General features: G+C 39.9%; 2 protein-coding genes across 5 annotated transcripts; one reads left to right on the top strand and one right to left on the bottom strand.

The window, feature by feature from the left end:
- The first annotated feature begins 90 nt into the window (after positions 1-90).
- PSMD5 (proteasome 26S subunit, non-ATPase 5) lies at positions 91-20,827 on the top strand. 4 transcript variants are annotated; one of them, XR_012332658.1, is made up of 14 exons: positions 91-304; positions 2,894-3,038; positions 4,059-4,172; positions 4,608-4,736; positions 6,122-6,231; positions 7,794-7,936; positions 8,704-8,895; positions 10,821-10,930; positions 11,320-11,460; positions 14,211-14,648; positions 15,366-15,583; positions 16,099-16,274; positions 20,302-20,616; positions 20,719-20,827. XR_012332658.1 is itself a non-coding variant. In XM_019946434.2 (10 exons), the coding sequence occupies exons 1-10, from the start codon at positions 132-134 to the stop codon at positions 14,466-14,468; spliced, it is 1,515 nt and encodes a 504-aa protein (XP_019801993.1). In that variant the 5' UTR covers positions 91-131; the 3' UTR covers positions 14,469-15,030. The 4 variants fall into 4 exon arrangements, 2 of the variants coding, with proteins under 2 accessions (XP_019801993.1, XP_019801994.1); XR_002178646.3 differs by having other exon boundaries at positions 16,099-20,616; XM_019946434.2 differs by lacking the exons at positions 15,366-15,583; positions 16,099-16,274; positions 20,302-20,616; positions 20,719-20,827 and having other exon boundaries at positions 14,211-15,030.
- Positions 16,324-18,613, bottom strand: B3GALT9 (beta-1,3-galactosyltransferase 9). The gene is made up of 2 exons (XM_033859330.1): positions 18,608-18,613; positions 16,324-17,427 (listed from the first exon to the last, which is right to left on the bottom strand). The coding sequence occupies exons 1-2, from the start codon at positions 18,611-18,613 to the stop codon at positions 16,324-16,326; spliced, it is 1,110 nt and encodes a 369-aa protein (XP_033715221.1).
- Positions 20,828-20,840: the final 13 nt, after the last annotated feature.

Genomic DNA, 20,840 nt, shown 5'->3' with positions numbered 1-20,840 from the left:
GGGCCGTTTTGGCCCAGCCAAAACTCGGGGAAGGGAGTCTGCGCCGGGCGGATCTCGCGAGGCTTGGAAAAGCGCGCCGGGACCCGGGAGCTGGGAGGGTTGACTGGCGAGCCCGGGCGGGAGGGGGCATCATGGCGGCCCAGGCGCTGTCGCTTCTGAGAGAGGTGTCTCGGCTGGAAGCGCCGCTGGAGGAGCTGCGCGCTCTGCAGTCGGTGCTGCAGTCGGTGCCTCTCAGCGAGCTCCGCGAGCAAGCGGCGGAACTGCGCCTTGGCCCGCTTTTCTCCCTGCTCAACGAGAACCATCGGTGAGATGACCCGGCAGCTTGAGCGGGGGAGAGCGACACCCCCAAGTATGGAGACGGGGATGGGGGTGGTGGTGACGGGGGAGGCTTTTCCCAGTCACAGTGAAGGTTGAATATCGCTGAAATTTCAGAGAGGGAAGGATCCCGGGCTGAGACGCGAGAGACGGGGTTCAAGCCCAGGCTCTGAGGTGGCCGTCGCCTAGCCTCACTGCCTTCATCCTTGGAATAGGAGGAGGAAAGCAAGGTTGCCCACCTACGGGGGGGACTCCACAACCACGTATCCAAGTCCTTGACTTTTTCCCACCTCTTAAGAAGGGGTCCTATCCTGGCAATTTGGAAGGATCCATCGATATTTTAAATTCACATACCTTGATCCAGTAATTCCCTGTTACAGAAATTTAACATGCAGGTTTACTCACACACAAAATGTACTGTATATACAGGAATATTCATAACAGAAGGAGGCAGCAAAAAAACAAAACAAAAAAACGGAACCACCTGAATATCTATTAAAAGGGGATTCTTAAATTATGACACATGACTGTAATACTATGGAGCTATTAGGAAAATTGAGGTAGATCTATATATGTGGACATAGAAAGATCTTTAATATATGTTGCTGAATGAAAGAAGAAAATTGTAGGAGTTTATAATCCCGTTATGTGTAATTTTTAAAAAGGATTACCACCCTCCCACACCCACTTGAACACAGGCCAGTGTAGCTTTTGGAATAGCTGAAAGATACATCAGTAACTATTAATATGGTAGTGGGACTTAGAATGGTAGGATGACAACTTTTACTTTTCATTTTATGTACATCTGTGGTGTTTGATTTAAAAACACTTTGTATTTGATCATCTGATAACTTAAAAGACTTTTTAAATGTTTGTGATCCAGAAATTTAAAAGTGGCCTTTTTTCTTGAAAAGATAGTGAATCACTGAATCAACACTGGATGATTTCAGAGGGCTTTCTTGGCTCTGACCTTCTAAGAATCCTCCCTTTTTCATATGTGTTCTCCCTTCATTAATTCTGTTAATTAACATTATTCAGGTCTGCCTATGAAATCTCTATTTGTCCATTTTAATTCAGGCCTTCCTTTTCTCCCTCTCGCTAGGTCTGTTGCATTAGTCTGACTTCTCATTACCTCTGAGTTTCCTTTTCTAGTGTGTCCTTCCCACGTTGCAACCACAGGGAACTTCTCAGGATATTTGGCTCACATCTTTGCCATGGTTTCCCATTGCCTCCAGTGTAAAATCATGACTTGTTAGTCTGGCACTTTGACCTTTACAATATATTTCCATCCTACTTTTCCAGCCTCATCTTTTTCCACTCTACACATATTTCATCTGCTCCAGCTACCAAGTGGCACTACTTTCCCTTGAGCATGACTTGGCACTTTCCTAACTTTGTTCATGCCAGTCCTTCTAACTGAAATGCCTTCCCCTCCAAATCTGTCCATCTTTTAAGGCCCAGGTGAAGTGCCACCCCCTCCAAAAAGTATTTCTTGGTCACTCCAGTTGCAAGTGACTGGCCTTAGATCTCCTAACGGACATTATCATTACTTCTCTTAATAATACTTGACACTATTGCCTTATGTTGTAATTCCATATGTGTTTCTGTCTAGTTTGTAAATTCTTTGAAGAATTCATCTCTGCATCCCTCTTAGGATGAAGCACATAATACAATATATGCCAAATAAAAGATTAAACTCATAAATTTTAGAGAGCCCACCTAGTCCAACCACTTCATTTTATAGATGAAGAGACTTTCAGTGATCTATAAGTTAACACCAGAGATGCACTAGGAACTGAAATGAAGGGGAATTTGAAGAATAAGGTCTGTGGGGTCATGGTTTGCTGAATGAAGGAGCAGCTCTCTAGGAAACAATTTTAATGGAAATTTAAAGACAAGGTAATTCAGAACTTAGTACACTGTAGATACCAATTGCAATTTGTGGGAATAATTCTCTGGATAGTGGATTGGCAGTCTCTAGATATATTGCTGTTTTCCTGCACTATATATTGGTTCGAGATCTTTTCTGATAGATGTTAACCTAGAATCTTTTCTTTTTAGTAAATTTATTTATTTCTGGCTGCATTGGGTCTTCGTTACTGTGCACAGGCTTTCTCTCTAATTGCGGCGAGCGGGGACTACTCTTAGTTGCGGTGTGCGGGCTTCTAATTGCGGTGGCTTCTCTTGTTGCAGAGCACGGGTTCTAGGTGCGCAGGCTTCAGTAGTTGCGGCGTGTGGGCTCAGTAGTTGTGGCTCGTGTGCTTCAGTAGTTGTGGCTCGTGGGCTCTAGAACGCAGGCTCAGTAGTTGTGGCGCACGGGCCTAGTTACTCCGCGGCACATGGGATCTTCCCAGACCAGAGCTTGAACCCGTGTCCCCTGCATTGGCAGGCAGATTCTTAACTACTGCACCACCAGGGAAGCCTGATACTAGGTAAATTTGAATAAACTAGTAGAAGCTGGTGTTTCAAAGGGAAGTCTGGGTGGAGAAGAGCCTCATTAAGCTAGATGTCAGATATTAGGTTGTTGCTTCCTACCTGGTAGGACATGAATTGATGAGATCTGTGGTGTCTCTTTTAGGGAACAGACTACTTTGTGTGTATCCATCCTGGAGAGATTGCTGCAAGCTTTGGAGCCAGTTCACATGGCCCGGAACCTCAGGGTTGACCTGCAGAGGGGACTGACTCACCCCAATGATTCTGTAAAAATCCTCACTCTGTCCCAGGTATGAAATTTTACTGGCACATAATAAGGGGATCAACATTTAGTGACAACCTGCCCTGGGCCAGGGTGTATGCTGGGAGCCAAATACAGAGAGGTGAAGAAAACATGTGCTCTCTGTGTAGGGAGTATCAAGTCTATTCTAGTATGTGTAGCTAACTATAACCAGCAGCTACAAGCTAAAGTAAGAAGTTCCACTGAGTACCGTCTGAATCAGCTAGTCATCAAATACTGAGCTCCTTTTATCAGGCATTGTACCATATGCTGTTAGAGCTACCAAGATAAATAAAGCCTGTTTCTTTCCTCCAAGGAGCCCCTAGTCTAGAGAGAAAGATTGCCATGGTAAGTCTTATTATAGTGGCATGAGTGAAGTACTATTATAAAGGTCACTATACCAACAAATTAAGACAGTAACTCTTACCACCCTGGTAACCAAACATGCTAGTGTTTGGGTGAAGAGCTGCTGCCGAGGATTATCTTGAAGGGATAGAAGCTGAGCAGTTAGTTATCCACTAGATGTTCAACTACTGTTTTTTCTTTTTTTCTCTAAAGTATTTATTCAAGAAAAGGAGAAAGGATCGATTTATCCATTGACCATTTATGTGCAAAACTCTGTAGGAGGTGCTTTACCTATTTAGTTTCATTTAGTCTTTATTACTGTCCTGCAGTTAAGTATTGTATTCCCATTTTACAGACAAGAAATTAGGCTCAAAAAAAGTTATTTAATTTGCTCGAGATCAAGAACTGAAAGTTGGTAGAACTAAGATTTGTATTGTTTTCACTCACTGAGGTGTCTCAAGTCTTAACTCACCTGTTTTGTTTTATATTTTCTTTCTTTTCAAAGATGTGACTATACCATCTGTGTGTTTGGCTTTAATGAATTTGGGTCATTTGGAATTTTTTAATGACTCATAGCTGTAGTTAGTAACTCCTAAAATAACCGCACACTAAGGAAATTTGACCATCATGTGTTTCCATGTTGCCCTACCTTGGAAGAGTATTTCTGATTGTATTTTCCTTTCAGGTTGGAAGAATTGTTGAAAATTCTGATGCTGTTACTGAGATTCTAAATAATGCTGAATTATTAAAACAAATCATTTATTGTATTGGTGGAGAGAATCTATCTGTAGCTAAAGCGGTGAGTCAGCTACAACCGTTAGCCTAAACATGCAGAGACATTAATGTCCTAAAAGACAGAGAAAGGCCTTCTGGACTGAGAGGTGGAGGTTTAGAATAAATGATTTGCGTAATAGAATTTGCAGCCTCATATCGATGGTATGAAATAAATAAATGGCATCAACATAAAACTAGTAAACCCCTTTTATTTTCTAGAATGCACATTTCTAAATTAACCATCATAGAGCTTACATTGGGTTGCTTGATAAGAAGCTTTTTCTATTTTCTGTTGGGAATACTATGTGTTTTTTCCAATTATAAGTAATTATAGCTAAAATGTAGTGAATGCTCCTTGGGTAAGCTGCGTTCCATACACTAACTTTCACATAAATCTTATGAAGTAGAAAGTACAGTTTGGTATTTTTATGACTCAAGAGATATTTCCTTTCCTTATAAGGCCATTAAATCCCTGTCAAGAATATCACTGACCCAGGCTGGACTGGAGGCTTTATTTGAAAGTAATCTGCTGGATGATTTGAAAAGTGTAATGGAAACAAATGACATTGTTCGATACAGGGTGTATGAGGTAAGACTAAAAGCATCGTTTCTGGTGCCTATAATTCAGAATGCATCAAGGCTTACATCAGAAGGCGAGATGGCTCATTTAACATGTATTTATTGAGTTTATAGTCTATGTTAGGCCCTATATATACCAGGTGCTTGGGATGTAGGGATGAACTCCCAGCCTAGTGTGTGAGACAGTCATATAAAAAATATTTACACTGCACTCTGAGTACTATAATAGAGGAGATCCCATTGAAATTAGACTGAAAAAATTAGTGTAGTAGTGGTAGTAAGAAGAAGCTTTGTACTGAGCAGTGTGCTAAATCCTCTCATATATATTCTCTTCAATTCTCACAGTAAACCTGATACTTCATTATCATTAATCTCGCTGTTGATGGAGTCATTGACCCAACGCCATGCAATTAATAGATTGTATATTCAAAACAGAACCATTTACAGTCTGATTCCCTCTTCAGAACAATGTCTTCAGCATTGTTAATATTACGCAATCTTGATTTTCCTTCTGCTTCTGTAGCTGTTTCTTCTTGGTCTCCTGGCTCCTTAGCCTCTATTGACCTTTAATTGTTGGAGTTTGTGAAGGCATGCTAGGCCCCTTATGCTCAAGTTCAAACCAAACTTCTGATCTTCTCCATCCACCTCATGCCCCCAATAAAAACAGCAGCAACAAACTGGCCCCGTCTCCCAGTCCACGTGGCTGGCTGTTGGACCTCCAGCTTATTCTCTGTGAGGCCCTGTCCTCCCTGCCATGTATCCACTCAGTCATCACATTGTGTCAGTTTTACGTAAACTCGTGCATTTCTCTGCTTTGCTATAGCCACCACCACCCTAGTCTAAGCTACCAGTATCTCTCACCTGGACTATTGTATTTGCATCCAAACTGGTCTGCTCCCATTTTTGTCACCCCTAGTCTATCGCTACATGTAGTCAGAATGATCTTTTAAAAATCGAAATCTGATTCTGTCGTTCCTCTGCTTAAAATACTCGGTGTCCTAGATCTCTCAGTAAGCCCTCAGAACATACTTGTTGAACGAGTAAGTGAATAGCCGACTGATTGAATGAATGAATGAATGATTTTTACAGTCTGTTCGTTATTGTTGATAGGGGCTTTTGTCCTGATTGATGGTTTCTTTTTAAAAAAGGGCAGATATACCCAGGTATATCTGGGTGAGTGTTTCTGTGCCAGAGTAATTTCTTATGTGTTCAATGAAGTTTTCTTGCTTGTGGAGACAAATAATGGATTTTTAAAAATTCAATTATATTAAGTATATAATTTATACTAGTATATAATAGTATGTAATATACTTCCTAGTCCTGCATTTAACTTAAAATGCCATCTAACAAGTTTGGGGCTATTTTGACCTTTCTGCTTTTTCTGTTTTCTTTCAGCTAATTGTGGAGATATCCTCTGTGTCACCAGAATCTTTAAACTACTGTACCACCAGTGGATTGGTAACGCAGCTCCTCCGAGAACTGACCGGTGAGGATGTGCTAGTCAGGTATGTTGATGGAGAGAATTCTTAAAGCAAAATGTCCTTTCTTGGGGGGACAGGAGACAACCTCGGAACTTAGTGTGATCTCCCTTAGTAGAGCCTATGCTCAGGTTGCAATCTCATGACTGATTATGTCCTGAAGAAGGGGCTTTTTGAAAATTGCTCAACTTACATGGTGACAACATACTGGAACTTAGCATGACAATTCAGCTACTTTTGAATAACGGTGTTCCCTGTCCTTAGGCATGTGTGCTGTTTAAAAGTTGCCAATCACATGGTAACTGTCATTTTGTATGACTTAATGTGTTAACATGCACGTCATATATATATATATGTATGTATATAAGTTTTTTCTTTTTTTTTGGCCATGCCGTGTGGTTTATGGGAACATAATTCCCCAACCAGGAATTGAACCCATGCCCTTGGCAGTGAAAGCGCCAACTCTTAACCACTAGACTGCCAGGGAATTCCCAACATGCACGTTTTTTGATGTTGTTAAATAATAGCACTACGGCATGATAGAAGAAACATGGACTTTTGAAAATGAGTGAGAATTGGGCTTACATGCATCTCTACTACTTAGTAGCTGTTTGACCTTAGACAAATTATTGTAACCTTTCTGCACCTGAATTTCCTTATCTCCTAAATGGAACAATGACAATTCTGTAAAGAAGATAATATGAGGATTAAGTGAATTGACCATAGAGACCACTATAATGGCTGATATAGGCTCTCAAAGAAATGTTAATTCCAGTCTCTTTACTCCCAGCCCCTGTACCTTAAGTCGCCTTGAGTATCTGCCAAGTGTTTCCTTGGATATTCCACAATTTACTAACACATCCCCACTGTTGAATACTTGGTTCAAGTATTTTGCTGTTATAAGAGCGCTATAGTTACCTTTGTGTACACAGGACTTTGTTTTTCTTATCTTAAATGATTTTCTGATTGTCCTGTGTTCTTTAAATGTGATTGAATTTGTTGAACTCACATGCATAAATGAGTCCTCAGTCATACTGTTTCAGAGCATTTGAGTTACATTGTTTCAAAGCCTTCCTAATAAGGAAATTATTTTGTTAAATTTCTTTAACTTAGTATCAGACTTTGTGACATAGGAAAAAACCTTGCAAATAATCAGTTAAAATACCTTAGAATCAACTATAAAAATACTTTTTTTAGTTAATTGAGGAGATTTGGTCATGGTTAGGCTTTAGATGATACCAAAGAATTATTTTTTAAATATGTGGTAAAGGCATTATAATTTTGTGAGAAAATATTCATGTTTGACATTTCAAAATAAAACAAAGGTTGAAAAACTCTTTGAGGAGGTAGTTGTGTTATAATGAAAACAATGGGCCTCAAGTCAGAAGGTCATGATTTAAGTCTTAACTGCCTTGTTAAAACAATGTGATTCTGGACAAGTTACAATTTTCTTATCCTTGTGTCCTGATCTGAAAAGTAGAGCCAGGATCAGTCACCTTTCACACTTGGTGGGAAGAATTAAATAAAATAACCTATATGAAAACAGTTTATAAACTATACTAATCATATGCAAAATCTTGGCATTTCAGAGCCACCTGTATAGAAATGGTGACATCACTGGCATATACTCATCATGGACGACAGTACCTTGCTCAAGAAGGAGTAATTGACCAGATTTCTAATATAATTGTTGGGGCAGATTCAGACCCTTTCTCTAGCTTCTATTTGCCAGGTAAGAAATACTGACACTTGTGGAAATGACAGTGTATGTTTGTTTTCAGAGTTATCTCTGACAGAGGAGGCCAGGGATTGTTTTCTGTAGAGCTGATTCCCTTAAGATGATACCCATAGCCCCTTAATGAAGTGGAATCTATTGCTCTGGGAGCCATGCACTGTTGATTCTAATTTTCTGGAAATATTGCTGTTTAGAGCATTAGGCTGTTTCCCTTGAACCTTAGCCAAAAGAATCATAATAAAACTACTAGTAATGATACTTACAGTATATTTCACCGATTCATCAAATCTTGAGTTGGAATCTTTATCTAATATAGAATTATTCTAGCCATTCTGTTCTAGGACTTGGTTGATTAGTTTTTCTTGAGCACTTCCAGAAATTGGATATTAATTTTAGATAGCCTCGCTTATTTCGTCGATGAACATCTCTGTTTAAAAATTTCTTCCTGATAATGACTCCAAACTTGCCTTCCTATAATTTGTATCCGCTGGTCCTTGTTCTTTGTTCCTCCCTCTTGCATATGACAATGCTTCAGTATTCGGACCTAGCTCCGTTGACACCCTGGGGTTTCTATTCCATCAGGACCACACATCACAGGTCCTTCAGTATCTCCTTATGGTCTGTCTGATTTCCAGGCAACACAGTACTGTAACCTTTCTCCTCTTTCTGGCCTGAAGTTTATTAACTGTCCCATGAAAACCTAGGAGCCACAATTTATGCTATCTTCTTTTTCTATTAAAATACATTCTTGTAAATATCTTTAGGATTTGTGAAGTTTTTTGGAAACCTGGCTATCATGGATAGTCCTCAGCAGATCTGTGAGCGTTATCCTGTCTTTGTGGAAAAAGTCTTTGAAATGACAGAAAGTCAAGACCCCACCATGATTGGTGTGGCAGTGGACACAATTGGAATTCTAGGATCCAATGTTGAAGGAAAACAAGTTTTACAGAAAACAGGTTGGTATGCCTTGTTTTGGCTTTCCTTAAGGATATCTCTTTTTTTGCGGGGGGACAAGAATTCATCATATAAGTTCATTTGCTTGTATGTTAACTGCATAGTAGAAACTACTTTTACAGATGGCAGTCTTTTTACCATGACCTTGGACTAATCCCTAAAAAGTTTCATAATTATTACTGAATTTTTTTTTTAACTTGGCTGGACCAAGCACTCTTTCCCCTCTACATCTTTCTTAAATAGTATTCATAGTACAAAGGCCATAGTCTGGAGTCAGAAAGACCTGGATTCATGTCCCAGTTCTAACACTAACTTAGCTTTTTGAGCTTCACTTACTCACTTCACTACTCTAGGCCTCACTTTCCTCATATATAACAAGTGTATAACAACTACTTCTCAGGGTTGTTGTGAATATTTACTGAAAAGACACATTTGTTTTATATTTGTATGTCAAGGAAGGAAAACAAAAATATGTTACAAGATTTTATGTTAAGAGTGATACTCTCATGGCACATTCATGAGTATCTTGCAAGTACTGTGAATTCTACACACAAAAAAATGTACAGGGCTTCCCTGGTGGCGTAGTGGTTGAGAGTCCACCTGCCGATGCAGGGGATGCGGGTTCGTGCCCCGGTCCGGGAGGATCCCGCATGCCGCGGGGCAGCTGGGCCCGTGAGCCATGGACGCTGGGCCTGCACGTCTGGAGCCTGTGCTCTGCGGCGGGAGAGGCCACAGCGGTGAGAGGCCCGCGTGCAGCAAAAAAAAAAAAAAAGAAAAATGTACAGCACTGTTAAAACCCTTGTGAAATATATGTTGAAAATTATATATGCTGTTGTGTATCACAGCTAGTATCCAGATTATGTGTACTTTTCTAACTGCTTGTACCTATGACATATGATCCTTTTACAGTCTTGCAAAGAACATACTATTGTCATTCTCATTTTACAGATAAGGTAGGTGACACTCAGAGAAGTTAAGAAAATCTTCTAAGATCATTCAGACTGTGGGGCAGCTGCTACTCAAATCCAGGTCCTTTGATTCCAGAGCTCTACACTTTAACTTATATATGCTGTATTGCATATGAATGTGTCTTAGGCCTGTCACTTGGTTTCTGACTACATGTTTATTTTTATATTGGTTTAGGTTGGTAACAGTCATAGTATATGAAAGCATACTTTTAAAAATCATTGTTCACTTAACACCCATTAGGATAGCTATTATTTTTTTAAAAAACAGAAAATAACAAGTGTTGACAGGATGTGAGAAATTGGAACCCTTGTGCATATCTGGTGGGAATGTAAAATGGTACAACTGCTGACGTTTCCTCAAAAAATTAAACATAGAATTACCATATGATCCAGCAATTCCGCTTCTAGGTGTATACCCAGAGGAATTGAAAGCAGGGGCTTACATAGATGTTTGTACATCTGTGTTCATTAACAACATTATTCACAATAACCGAAAAGGGTAGAAACAACCCAAGTGTTCATTGATGAATGAATGAATGGATTAAAAAAATGCGGTATATACATTCAAAGGCATATTATTCAGTCTTAAAAAGGAATGTAATTCTGACACATGCTACATCATGGGGGAACCTTGAAGATATAGTGCAAAGTGAAATAAGCCAAACACAAAAAGACAAATATTGTATGATTCCACTTATACATGGTACCTAGAATAGTCAAATTCACAGAGACAGGAAATAGAATAGTGGTTACCAGGGGACGGTTGTGGGGGGAGGGGGAAGGAGAGTTGTTGATTAATGAGTACAGAGTTTCAGTTTGAGATGATGAAAAAGTTCTGGAGATGGATGGTGGTGATGGTTTCCCAACAGTGTGAATGTACTGAGCTGTATGGTTAAAATGATAAATTTTAGGTTATGTGTATTTTACCATAGTAAAAAATATCTTGTTATTCTTCAAAGGAACTCGCTTTGAACGTTTGCTGATGAGAATAGGATATCAAGCAAAGAATGCCTCAACAGAGCTCAAAATTAGGTGTTTGGATGCAATTTCATCTCTTTTTTATTTACCAGTAAGTAGATCGGGAAAGTAATGAAGAACAGTGGTGTATCTGGGGGAGAATATGTCTGTATAATACTAGTTAACTTACTATAAATGTTGACCAAATAAATGCCATCTCTCCCACTCTTAGTGAAAGAAGAGAACCCTCATTATGTGACTAGTGACATTTTTAAAGTTAAAGTGGAATCATAGAGTATTAGAACTGGATAGGACCCTAGAGATTGCTTAATCAACCCCATCAAAAAAGAAACAAGACAAAACTGGGGAAGTCTGGGCTGAGTTGGGGAAGAATGCTCCAGACTTGGCAGAGCTCACACAGCTAGTTAATGACAGGGTATGAGCAGAACCCAGGTTTCCTGACTTCCTAATGTCTTGAGGTTTTCCTTTTCTGTCGTGTAGGCTGAGCAGCAGACTGATGACCTCCTGAGGATGACAGAATCCTGGTTTTCTTCTTTATCTCGGGACCCGATGGAGCTCTTCCGTGGCATCAGTACTCAACCCTTCTTTGAACTACACTGTGCTGCCTTAAAAGTGTTCACGGTAGGCATCCTCTTTTCCATGCCTTCTGGGACTCTGCCAGTTCAACACATGCGTGCTTAAAGTGAGCCAGTCTCTCTGCCATGCCCTGGGGATGCACAAGTGCATAGGAAGTTTCTGCCCTCTACTATTATTGTAGACTAATTAGGGAGACAAATATGTAAGCAAATGGTTTCAGTAAAAGGTATTAGGTGCTGTGGCAAAATGTTCGAGGGTGCTGTGGGATCACAGAATTAATTCCGCATTCCTTATCTGCCATCAAGCAAGCCCTCGCTACCTTAGCCCTGGTTTCCCTCAGCCTTATTTCCTGCCATTCGCTTCTGGCACTGGCAGCTCTAGTGATAGCAGACTGCTTGCTTCATATCTCTGGACCCTCGTGTACGCTCTACATTCAACACTCTTCCCTGACTTTGCTTGTTAACCTCTTATTTATTCTTCAAGGACTAAGTCGGGTGTCTCTTCAGCAAGCTTTGCCCAAACCCACAAGGTTGAGTTAAGCAGTGCTGGCTTTCCTACTTTACATTTATTCATTTATTCAGCAAATATTTGTCGAGTTTCTTTTCTTTGCTAGGTTCTGGGGATATAGTAGTGAACAAAAGATACAAAGACCTTCCATTCATGTAGCTCATCGTCTATTGAAGGACCCAAGCAGTAAATATAAAGTTAATTGTATAATTATAGTTGTGGTAAGGATCATACCTCTGTGTTCTGTTTATTACACTTTGTTGAAAATGTTTATTTATTGACCTATTCAACAGAGTTTATTGAAAATAAGAGCCATAGCTGATTTAACTTTGTAGCTTCAGCACTTGCTCTGGTTCCCTGGGCTCATAGAAATGTAGTCATCACCTTAGTAATCTTAATAATGGGATCTTGGGCAGCACGCTTGTCCTAGAGAGGGAGGGAACAAGGAGGGTGGGGGCGACAAGAGAGGGAAGGCTGGACTTCCCTGGTGGCGCAGTGGTTAAGAATCCGCCTGCCAGTGCAGGGGACACGGGTTCGAGCCCTGGTCCGGGAAGATCCCACATGCCACAGAGCAACTAAACCCGTGCACCACAACTACTGAGCCTGTGCTCTAGAGCCCACGAGCCACAACTGCTGAGCCCGTGTGCTGCAACTACTGAAGCCCATGCGCCTAGAGCCCGTGCTCCGCAACAAGAGAAGCCACCACAGTGAGAAGCCTGCGCACCGCAACAAACAGTAGCCCCCGCTCGCTGCAAGTAGAGAAAGCCCACGCGCAGCAACAAAGACCCAACGCAGCCAAAAATAAAGAAAATTTTTTTAAAAAGTGGGAAGGCTTCCCAGAGGATGTGATACAGGATCTGCATCTTGAAGGGTACAGGATACCTGTCAACTTCAAGAATGTTGTTTTTAGACTGTTTCACCCTTGTCAGTAGTCACTGTGATGGTCATTTTGGCTCCTGCACTGGTATTCTCATGATTTGTTTTTTTCCCACTCTTCTACGTTATGCTCCACTTAGCCATAGTTGTAGAGATAATTTTTGATTTACTGATTTGGGCAGCTGTTTTTATTTCAACCCACCCATCCTCAACTATTGTTAAGTAGGCTGATGTTTCTCAAACTGTAATGTCTTGTTAAAATGTAGATTCTCATTCATTGGTTCTGGAATAGAGCCCGAGATCCTGAATTTCTAACAAGTTCACAGGTGATGCTGAAGCTGATGGCCTGCAGAACACATTTTGAGAGGAAGACATAGGCTGTAAACTTGATTGTGCCTTGTTCTTCATTAAAATATAGTAGTGAGGTTTTTAAAAACATTTTTAATAAACGTTGCTTATTCATTATTTTTAAATTTGGAAAAGATTGAGACGTAGAAATTTTTTAAAGCACATAGAGTCATACCTGTTTGGTATGACTTTAAGGTGTTTCCTTTTAGTATTGGTATTAGTAGTTATCTATTTATTGGTGTAATATTTCAAACATACAGTCATACCTTGCTACCTCTGCCCAATCCAATTCCCCTTCCTCCCTCTCTGAATGTAATCACTGTCATGAATTCAGGGTTTACAAGTGCACGCATGATTTTGTACTTGTACTATCTATGCATATATGCTTAAATTACAGTATTTTAAATATTCTTAAACTTTGCAAATGGTATCGTGCTCTTCATATCATTCTGCAATTTCCTTTTTCTCCCTAATGTTATGTTTTTAAGATTTATCTATATTAAAAGAGGCAATTAGAAAGTCATTAGTATTTCATTGTATAGCCACAGTGTGTCAATCTCCAGTAAATGAAGATTTAGATAGCATCTATTACAAATGATGCTACAATGAACATTCTCAAAAATATCCTCTTATGCACATCTATGAGAGTTTCTTTAGGGTAGTCTTCTTCTCAAGTCTTTGTCTTGATTTTTCCACTGTTGTAATCATGCCATATGTATAATTTGGATCTACTTTTTTCGTATAACAGATTTACTTATCCTTTATAAACTTTATTCTTAATGTTTAATTTATTATTGCTATATACCGTAATTTACTAACTCATCTTCCCACTATTAAGGATTTATAGTGTACCTTTCACAGTGTGATGAGCATCTTCGTTTACAGATTTTTTAAATATTTTGATTATTTTCTTAAGTTAGAGTTTCAGGAGGGAATTTACTTGGGCAAAATGTAACATTTTTAAGGTTCATGTTGCCAAATTTCTTTCTAAGGTTTGTGCCATCCTATTAACAAACTTAACTTAAGGCTCAGAGGAATTGTGTTCTTTCCCCCTTCCATTTCAGGCCATTGCAAACCAACCCTGGGCTCAGAAACTTATGTTTAACAGTCCAGGTTTTGTAGAATATGTGATGGACCGGTCCGTAGAGCGTGACAGAGCTTCAAAGGATGCCAAATATGAACTGGTGAAAGCACTTGCCAATTCTAAGACAATTGCAGAAATCTTTGGGAACCCAAATTATATGAGGCTCAGAACTTACCTGAGCGAAGGTCCATACTATGTGAAACCTATTTCCACAACAGCAGTGGAAGGAGCAGAGTGATTTCTTCTAGAGTCTAGACCATTTATTGACCAAAATTTCTCCTGAGGCATTTGAATCCATCTGCATTTTACAAAACAGACTTCCCTCCCACCAGAATTATCATGAAGTGTCTAATGTAATTTTATCACCAACATTTGTTGTGTTTCTACATTGAAATTCAACGTAAAGCCAGGAAAGCAGGTAAAGTTGATCGTAATTGAACCAGATGTTTCTCAGATTCCTTTGGCTGCCTTAATCTTTGCAAGAAGATGGAAGTTTTGTTCTTCTCCCAGAAAATTTTCGTGGGCTTACCATCTTATTTTAAAATCCACTTTAACTAAAATGGAACCAAATTGTTTCTGACTTCTTTCTATCCCCCCACTCCCTTATTTTTTTGGTCTGTTTTTCCCTTCTGATTCCACTTTCAAAGTCTTGGATATAAATATTCTTTGAAAAACAAGTAATATGCAATCTTAAAATTATGTTCCCTATACTAAGAATAAATACTTTTAATAAGGTCTCTTTTGCTTTTTTGTTACTATTATTCCTTTGAAAAATAGATAATAAATCTTTTTAAAATGTTTCTAGTGTTCCTCGATGCTTTTTTTTTTTTGCTGTTTATCAAGGCATCTTACTGTGTTGTGGTTTTGGGTGGGGAGGAGTGATAACATGCTAAACCAGAAAGGTCCCCAAACTGTTATTTTATTTATTGGTGGGTCATCGTTGTTGAGAGCTTTGCTTTTAATTTCTGAGATCCATCAGGTCCATATTGAGTTGATCAGAGAGAGGGAAACTGACTCCTAATAACTAGAGTCAGAATGGAGGGGTCACTATGCCTAAACCAGGATACCATCTTACTGATTAACAAAGGATGCACTTGCTTTTCATTGACAAAAAATGTTCCCACCTGTTTTCCAGTGCTCTGCTCTCTAAACAGCAAAGTGATCACCAATCCAGAGGTTTCTACATGAATATGTTATCAGAGTGTGATGGTTCAGAATGGAGAGATAGGTTTCTTTCAAGCCATGGTGGTGATGTTGATAAACCAGCCCTGCTCTGTTACAAAATGATTCTCAAGTGACTGGAATTTTCTTGTCCCCAGATTAGTCATCTCTGTTCCGCCATCTCTGGTATCCGTGAGTCCCCTTTTTCCATCTTTCTATATGGGCCATTTTCCTACTGCTAATACCACTAAATTTCTGTTGTTTTCAGCCACCTAGTCTGTTGTACTTTGTTAGGCATCTTTAGGAAACTAATAGAGTGTATACATAACATGAAATGTGTATTTGTTGCATCCCGTTTGTAAAATACTGCCTAATTAGGACTTGATGAAAATTGTTTCACAAAAAATTAGAGATCCAAGTCTTTACACTAGTGAGATTTAAGTTAATATATACTAGGTAGCTAAAACTTTTAAGTGTAATTCCACCACTCAGATTACTAAAATGTTTCATCTTACAGACAAGATGAACATTTTGTTACATTCCTTATTTAGTGTTTTCCTTTAATTCTGAGAATTCTCAAAAATCAGTCACAGCTGCTATCACTGAGTCATGACAGTTCCATAGAATGTGATTTTTAGAAATCCATTAATTGTAAAGAGAAACAAGACTCTTGGTTATAATTAAATTTAATGTTCTCTCTTTTCTAGACAAAAGGTATTATTTTGAAAAGAATTATGCTACACCAACTTAAATTTCTTAAAATGAGATCTCAATTCAATGTAGTACATCAGAGCACTAAGAACACTGCAACCTGCTGAGTACAATCAAAGATTCAGAGAAACTACATAAAACACAAGGAAGGAGGGACACTTTCTGTAACAAGGTAGGAAGGAATTTTTAAAGAACACACTTTTAAGAAAAACAAAGAAATCCTAATCACCATAATACATGACATTATTTTTTATGGTACCCATGTGAAAAAGTTTAAAGCTGTCAAGGTATGTCAGAAGTTTGCAGGAAATGAGCCCATAGTAGGTTTCAAACAGCGTACATTCTTTCCCACTGTTAATTTCCTTCCATGCCAGGGGCATTTCAGCATCTGTAGTTTCTGAGGATGTGAAAATGAACTTAAAGCAACATCTGTTGTATCTGATGTGGCTTTTCCCAGAAAACCTTGAACTGTGTATGGGTATTAGGCCAATGGATTTAGCACAAATTCCTACAAACACATCAGCAGGCACCATAATGGGGACTTCTTTGAAAACTACGTACATCATCCGAGCCACATCTTGGGACATAACAAAGGCCTCACCACTGCAGTAATCTGGGTAGTACTCTTCTGGGTACTCACTGAAAGGGACAAATTCTTGGCTGTTAGGGTCTCTGTTGGGTGTATCCTGATGGATAACTCTTCCTACATAGATATCTTCAAGGTGTTCTTTCAGATTGAGGAGGTAGTCTACCAAGCTTGGTAGATTGACAAACATCTCTTCATCAACCTTGAGAATGAACTGTGCGTTAGGGCAGAAAGTCACAGCCCACTGCGTCATGGTGATAATCTTCAGAGTTTGGTTCTCAGCACTGTCCAAGAAGATTCCTTCAATTATATCATTATTCTTTTGGGACTCTTTGTCTATCTCTTGCTGGGCAGTCACCAAAACAGGCATTCCCAAAGCAAACAGTGTGAGAATGGGATGCCCTCGGACACTGGTCATGTTACCCCAGGTTTTCCTGATGAGGTCCCGCCTTGTTCCATTTCCTGGGCTACTGAAGATAAGAGAGAGCAAAAATATGTTCTTCCCTTTACACACCTCTGACTGGCTCAGGATATAGTATTTGGAAAGATTACTTCTTAGGGGCTCCATGTTCAATTTTCTTGCCTTATCCTTAATTTCAAGAACTTTCATATCTATATAAGGCAAAGCATGCAGAAAATATTCTTCCACAAAATCAGCCCCAAAAAGCAAGGCATGAAATAGAATAACATTAAACAGAATGAAACACCACTGGTGAGTCCGAAGTCTGCAGAATGTCACCTAAATAAAAGAACACACATTCAAGCTCCATCTCCATTTCTGTTTTCGTCCCCACTGAACACTATATGTACCTCTCACAACACTTAGCACTACACTGTTTTAAGTGTTTATTATTTAGTTCTGTTATTTGTCTCTCCCACTATATCATGGCCCCCTGGACAGCAGGCATTATGAATAAAATGCTGGTTGTTTTCTTGCTTGGAGGAAAGCCTACTTACTATATACAAGGCACTGTGTTAGACACTGGGGAAGCAAAGAGAAATCAGACATAGACACATGGATATAAAGTAACAAGTGCCATTGTGCTAAAAGCCTGCAGGAAAATATATGATATTCTTTCTGGAATTGAAGCACTTGGATCAGTTTCTTCTCTAACTACAAAGGTCAAAGGCTGTTTTTCAATGGAGTGGTAGCTTTTGTTGGCCACTGAACAATGGCTACTATCAAACATTTACATTCTTCTAGTATGACTTTTCAATTTAACAATAAATTCTGACATTGTTTTGACAATGTCCCCTAATCCATCTGACGCATCTATCAATATGGGCAGATTTCTGCTATCTGTATAGCACCTCTTCAGAGATCTAGGACATACCTGTGCCAAGCTTACTCTACCTCATCAAAAGAGATGGAAACTTTCCATCTGGAAGAGCATATACAATGTAGTATTGCAATATAACAGAGCCAGGGGACATTGGAGGAATTAAATCTCTATTCATTGGAGCTTCAATCAACAAAGACTCCCCTAATGACACTTACCTCTTCCTGAGCGCTTGCTGGGGGCAAGGCACTGTGCTAAGCACTTTACATGCCTGAACTCATTCAGCCCTGGTAATATCCCTTTCAGATATGTTATCTTCAAACTTAAGCTGAGCATACAGGCAGTATAGGAATTTGCCCAAGATCTCTCAGTGAATAAGAGGGTGAGGTAAGGCCATGATTTGAACTCAAATCTGTCAGATTTCAAAGCTCACTCTTAACCACTAGAGAATCCTGAGTTCCATCTTTTACTTTCCCGTGTCTATTGAATAGGAAAACCCAACAAAGCAAAACAAACAATTATAATCTGAACTCCTTTCCATTTTCTCAGTTCTGATGATTTACACACAGAAGAAACTTCAGCCTACTAAAAGCTTATTTTAATAGATATAAAATGCTTCAAAGATTATAAGAAACTTGCCTGCATGTTGTCTGTGAACGATTTCAGGGCTTTGGAAATTATTGAGTCCAGATGCCAAAGTATGCCCAAATGTATCTCAGGATCACTCAGTCTAACAGCAATTGAGGTACAGTACCTTGTGCCTGAGACTTTAAGGATAAGGTTTCTTGTCAATCAACCTGAGCTTTTGTCCCAGAATACCTGCTGGCTCCATAGGACAGCAAGTGCTGATCATGTTACAGCTAGAGTGAATCCAGAACAAAGACTAGAAAGCAAACCTCTTCAAATGCTTCCAACCTTATTTACCTCTTGAAAATGATCCTGGTGAAGTGCCTGGTGAAATGTGTGTGGGAATTGAAAGAACAGTTAGTTCACCCATATCATCTCTCCATAGCATCATCACAGAAGGAGTGCATCTCAAGAAACTAAATAGTTGGAGTAGTTTCTGCTCCCTGGTACCTGCACATGCAACAAATGTGTTAAATATCAAGGGATACTTGTCATCCCTAGTGGGTGCATTTTTTTTCTACCCAAAGAAACGTGTGGTTTGGTTTATATCTCATCAAGAAGGATTTTGAATTCCTAGTATAGGCCATGGAAGAACATTCCTAAATAAATTATATGTCATCCATCTACCTTTCCCAGGCAACTTTATCTCAAAATGGAAAACGTGTAGTCCATTTTAGCCTGAATCAGAGAAACTAAGCATTTGATGTTTGCAATTTTCCTATTGCGTGAATGTGTAGGAATTACTCCAAATACCATTTGAGCAGCAAGTTTATGAAAGAAAGAAAGAAGGAAGGAAGGAAGGAAGGAAAGAAAAAACATCCAGCATATTTATATGTTCCTGTCACATAAACAGTTGTAATGAACATTCGGTTCCTACGCCAGGCCATATTTCATGTTTTTCTTTTTGCGTGTTGATCTTCCTACCTGCCATTCATAGCAGTTTTTGTAGTTATTTGGCTAGGAATAATTCATTACATTTTAAAGTTGGCTATGTTTTCTCAACAATCATTGTGCAATCTTGGAGATTTTTACAAAGTGGGAATATATATCCTAAAAAAATTCAAATGAAAGGGAATTTTTACATATACTAAATTGAATGGTTACACAAGTGTTGGATTTAATTAAATACAAATTCAATTTTGCAATTTTCTTTTCATTTTTTAATGAGCCATAAATTTTGCTCCTGGATAGCCTCTGGGCTTAAACTTAGACAATTTGGTTTCTTTGTCCATGAGAGGTTGAAACAATGTTGTCTCTGGGGCAGCTCCATCTGGAATTTTCAGTTTCATTCATCAAACTCCTACCATCCTGGGGTTGAGACCATTTGCTGCAAATAGATAGGGGTGCCTGGTTTTCTTGATTACCTTAGCACTGCCTTTTCTTTCATAAAGTTTATCCAATCTGTGTACCCATGTCTTCCTAAATTTTCTTGTAATGTTGTCATCAGTCACTCTCTGGCTTCGAAGTTCACAGAGGCTTCCTGTTGCCTACCGAATCAAATCTGCTCTCTTGAAACCTTTCTGGACTCCATACTTAGTTTCCACCACAAAGAATCAACTTTTTATTTCCCATGTTTCAAGAGCACCCTAGATGTGCTCTACCACTAACTGGACATACGGGTGCCTTATTGTCTATATAAATGTTATGTCTATACGTTGTTTGACTTTGGACACCTCTCTTAAATTCTCCCTCTCTCCTCCGTAAAGTAAGCATAATAAGAAAAAGTGCCGCACAGTCGGTGCAAGATCAGATTGGATGACGGACATAAACCTGCGGGACAAATCCGTGTGTACAGCCTGGAAGTAAACTTTGAACAATCTGCCACAGATCTAAGCGGACCTACGCATGCTCCGCCTCCCTCTACGCTCCTCAGCTCTCCCACTTCCCCTTTAAGGCGGGGCCGGAAGTGCAGCCGCGTCCGCCGGGCGCCGCGGGTGGAGGGACGCGCGGAGATGACGTAGGCAGCACCGGAAGCCGCTCCCCTGTGAGGCTGCGGACCCGAGCGGCGGCCGCAGGTCCAGGTCTGTATGTGAGGCGGGCCCGGGTCGGGGAGGGGGTTGCCTGGCGCCCGCGCCTCTGCTGACCCGCCGCGCCTTGGGCTGTTTGTCTTTCTCTCCCTGCAGGCGCCATGGCTGCGGAGCGGACCCGGCCGCTGCGAGGCTCTGGCGGCCCGAACGCGCCTAGTCGGTGTGAACCCGGCGCGAGGTCCCGGGCCCCGGGGCGCTCGCTCAGGTCAGTGCCGCGC

This window comes from Tursiops truncatus, chromosome 6 (genome assembly GCF_011762595.2).
Source record: "Tursiops truncatus isolate mTurTru1 chromosome 6, mTurTru1.mat.Y, whole genome shotgun sequence".
Taxonomy (NCBI): Eukaryota; Metazoa; Chordata; class Mammalia; order Artiodactyla; family Delphinidae; genus Tursiops; species Tursiops truncatus.
This window is presented reverse-complemented; position numbering and strand designations above follow the sequence as displayed.